Source organism: Sorex araneus, chromosome X (genome assembly GCF_027595985.1).
Source record: "Sorex araneus isolate mSorAra2 chromosome X, mSorAra2.pri, whole genome shotgun sequence".
Taxonomy (NCBI): Eukaryota; Metazoa; Chordata; class Mammalia; order Eulipotyphla; family Soricidae; genus Sorex; species Sorex araneus.
Genome location: NC_073313.1, coordinates 20,271,986 through 20,275,605, shown reverse-complemented (window position 1 = coordinate 20,275,605; position 3,620 = coordinate 20,271,986). Strand labels below are relative to the sequence as shown.

General features: G+C 46.0%; 1 protein-coding gene across 1 annotated transcript; it reads left to right on the top strand.

Moving 5' to 3' along the window:
• Nucleotides 1–1,173: 1,173 nt before the first annotated feature.
• On the top strand, nt 1,174–1,600 carry LOC101544700 (60S ribosomal protein L31-like). Its single transcript, XM_055122267.1, has one exon. It carries the CDS (start codon nt 1,206–1,208, stop codon nt 1,581–1,583), a length of 378 nt encoding a protein of 125 aa, XP_054978242.1. The 5' UTR covers nt 1,174–1,205; the 3' UTR covers nt 1,584–1,600.
• The last annotated feature ends 2,020 nt before the right edge of the window (nt 1,601–3,620 follow it).

Genomic DNA, 3,620 nt, shown 5'->3' with positions numbered 1-3,620 from the left:
TGAAAAGTCCTAATAAAAGTCTCTATAGATAGTACAGTGAGTAGGATGCTTGCTTTGCACGTGACTGACCCGGAGTTTGATCCCGCGCATCCCATATGGTCCTCCAAGCTCGAACAGGACTGATCCCTGAGCACAGAGACAGGCATAAGCCCTGAGCACTGCTGGGAATGTCTTCCAAACTCCCGAAAACAAAACTATGGTGATTTTCAGAGAGGAGAAGGGAAAAGGGAGAGGGGCTAGGAAGAAGTAAAGGGTTTTTATTGTTGTTGTTGTTGTTGTGACACCATTGGACATTAGCATGATATATGTAAAAGCATGAAACTAAATCCCTGAAATTTCATAACATGATAAACCAATAAATCAACTTACAAAACAAATAGGCTTAAATGTGAACTAAAGGGAAAATATTATGATTGTAATATGTCTTCAAAATTACGTATTAAAGAATGTATAATGGGGGGCTGGAAAAAGAATGTATAATGGGGGGCTGGAGCAATAGCACAGCGGGTAGGGCATTTGCCTTGCACGCGGCCAACCGGGGTTCGATTCCCAACATCCCATATGGTCCCCTGAGCACCGCCAGGAGTAATTCCTGAGTGCAGAACCAGGAGTAACCCCTGTGCATCACCAGGTGTGACCCAAAAAGAAAAACAAAAAAGAATGGGACCAGAGAAATAGTACAGAAGTGGTTATGACACTTGCCTTGCAAGTGGCAGGCCTGGTTTTGATCGCCATTATCCCATATGGTCCCCTGAGCCCACCAGGAGAGATGCCTGGGCACACAGCCAAGAGTAAACCCTCAGCAAAACTGGGTGTGGCCCCCAAAACCAAAAAGCAAAAATAAAACACAAAAACGTGGAAGTTATAAATGATTGCCTAAGAAGCAGTGGTATATGATTTGACTGGGCTCCCAAAGAAGGTAAGCATATCCTCTAGCGAGTGGAAGCCCTAAAGGTGGGAAGTGGTTGCTGAATTGACCTGGGGAAGAACTTTCTTCTGGGAGGAAAGACAGGGACAAACAGAACCAACGTTCAGAGTAGAACTGCTACAGACTGCCCCAGTCTTTCCTTCCTTCTGAAATGCATCCAGAACCTGGGCGTGTTGGAAAGCCCAAGGAATTTATCTAGTTTATTCATTTATTTTTTAAAATACAAAAACAGGCCACAAGCCCCCGCGTCTTCCTTTCTGCTCAGCCGGCCAGCAGTATGGTGCCCGCTCAGAAGGGCGGCGAGAAAAAGAAGGGCCGCTCGGCCATCAAGGAGGTGGTGACGCGCGAGTACACCATCAACATCCACAAGCGCATCCACGACGTGGGCTTCAAGAAGCGCGCGCCCCGGGCCCTCAAGGAGATCCACAAGTTTGCCATGAAGGAGATGGGCACCCCCGACGTGCGCATCGACACGAGGCTCAACAGGGCCGTCTGGGCCAAGGGCATCAGGAATGTCCCATACCAGATCTGTGTACGTTTGTCCAGAAAGCGTAACAAGGACGAAGATTCACCAAACAAACTTTACACACTGGTTACCTATGTGTCCGTCACCACTTTCAAAAATCTGCAGACACTCAATGTGGATGAGAATTAAGCTGATGACTCAATAAAGCTACAAAATGAGAAAAAAAAGGGGGGGGGTTTACTGTAGAAATGTCATAAAATGCAGATGATAAAAAGTTGTAATCCAATCGCAAGGATTCTCACTGTTCAAACCAAAAATGAGGGTTCCTGGAAAAAAGGGAGCATGCTAAGTTCACACACCTACTTTTGCTGTTCCTACAGTGGTTTTTTTTCCTCAAGACCTGAACTTCCACGGTCAAGTCCATGTTGGAAATTGGGATGAAGCATGATATTTTGACATTCATTCCCCAAGGTTAAACCTATGTTGGCTGCTTCTGCTTACCTACTTATACCCCAATATTTGTTACTGTTTTTTTACAGCCAGGCCTGGCCATGCTCAAGGCTTATTTCTGGTTCTGTGCTCAGGAACAACTCCTGACAGTGCTCAGGGGACCATATGCAGTGCTGAGAATTGAACCAGCCTGCATGCAAGAGGGACCTTAACTCCTGTACTGCCTTTCTAACTCCACCCCCAATTGTTTTTAATCACATGCCATAAATAGTAAACTATCACTGTATCACTGTCATCCCATTGTGCATCGATTAACTCGAGCAGGCACCAGTAATGTGTCTATTACACTCAGCCCTGAGATTTTAGCAGCCTCTCCTTACTCATCTTTCCCAAAGATTGGAGGCTCATTCAGGGTCAGGGGAATGAGACCTATCGTTACTGTTTTTGGCATATTGAATATGCCACAGGTAGCTTGCCAGTCTCTGCCGTGCAGGCGGGATACTCTTGGTAGCTTGCCAGGCTCTCCGAGAGGTATGCATATATATTTTACTATATTTTGGGATATGAACACACCATGGGCAGCTTGCAAGGCACTCGCATAAGGGCGATAGGCTCTTGGTAGCTTCTCAGGTTCTTGAAGAGGGAGAACAAGGCTATTACATGTCATGCAGTTGCAAAGCGGCCTTGTGCTCCTGGGAGCTTGGTCTTATAGTCTCTGGATGTTGGCTGTTGGTGGGATTACACGGTGCTGGGGGCCATTTGTGGGTGTGGCTGCCAAGCTACTGGAAAATGGGGGGTCTGGCTGGAGAAGACCCAGTCCCAATCCGAGCAGGCTTGGAGATCTCAGCCCTGGGTCCCACACATCTGGATTCCTCTGCCAGTCCCTTCATGCTTGAGGCTTGTCTGAATGTGTGGAGAGTGGCCTTGAGCATGGATGTGGCTGGGTTCCAGAGGTCTTCAACTGTCAAGGCTCTGCTTGGGGAAGGGAGGGAAAGGCAATCCAGCCTCTCTGAGGGGCCTAGGTGAAGACAGCTAGGCACAGGGGGGGCAATAGTAAACTAATATTGAAAAAATATATACTATTTTCTGAGACCAGGATTTCTAGAGTCAAATCCTGAATCTATCCTTCAACACACACACACACATCCTCAACAAGACTGAGCATGTTTGGTAGGAGACAGATTTAAGTGCCAGTTCCATTCCCCTGCTGTTTGGCCTGAGACAAGTGATTTAAGTGCACTACTCCTAACTTTCCAATCCATAAACCTGGCTATAGTGATAATTTCTACTGATAATATTATGGAGTGATTGTCATAATTCGATAGGTTAATACAAGTAAAGTCACTGTCACTGTCATTCCTTTGCTCATCGATTTGCTCGAGCGGGCACTAGTAACGTCTCCATTGTGAGACTTGTTGTTACTGTTTTTTGACATTTCAAATACACCATGGGTAGCTTGCCAGGCTCTGCCGTGCAGGCGAGATACCCTCGGTAGCTTGCTGGGCTCTCCAAGAAAGGCAGAGGAATCAAACCCAGGTGGTTGCATGCAAGGCAAACGCCCTACCCGTTGTGCTATCTATTGCTCCAGCCGTAGTTCAAGCAATGCTGGCACATGGTAAGAATTTGATAAATACGAGCTATTATTACCATCACGATCATTATTATAATTGCTATTGTTGCTGTTATTACTAGAGATCAGCTTCTGACTTGATATTAAGTGATTGTTAACTTTCTCTTTGTAGATTATTCAGTCATTTCATATGCACACTATCCACA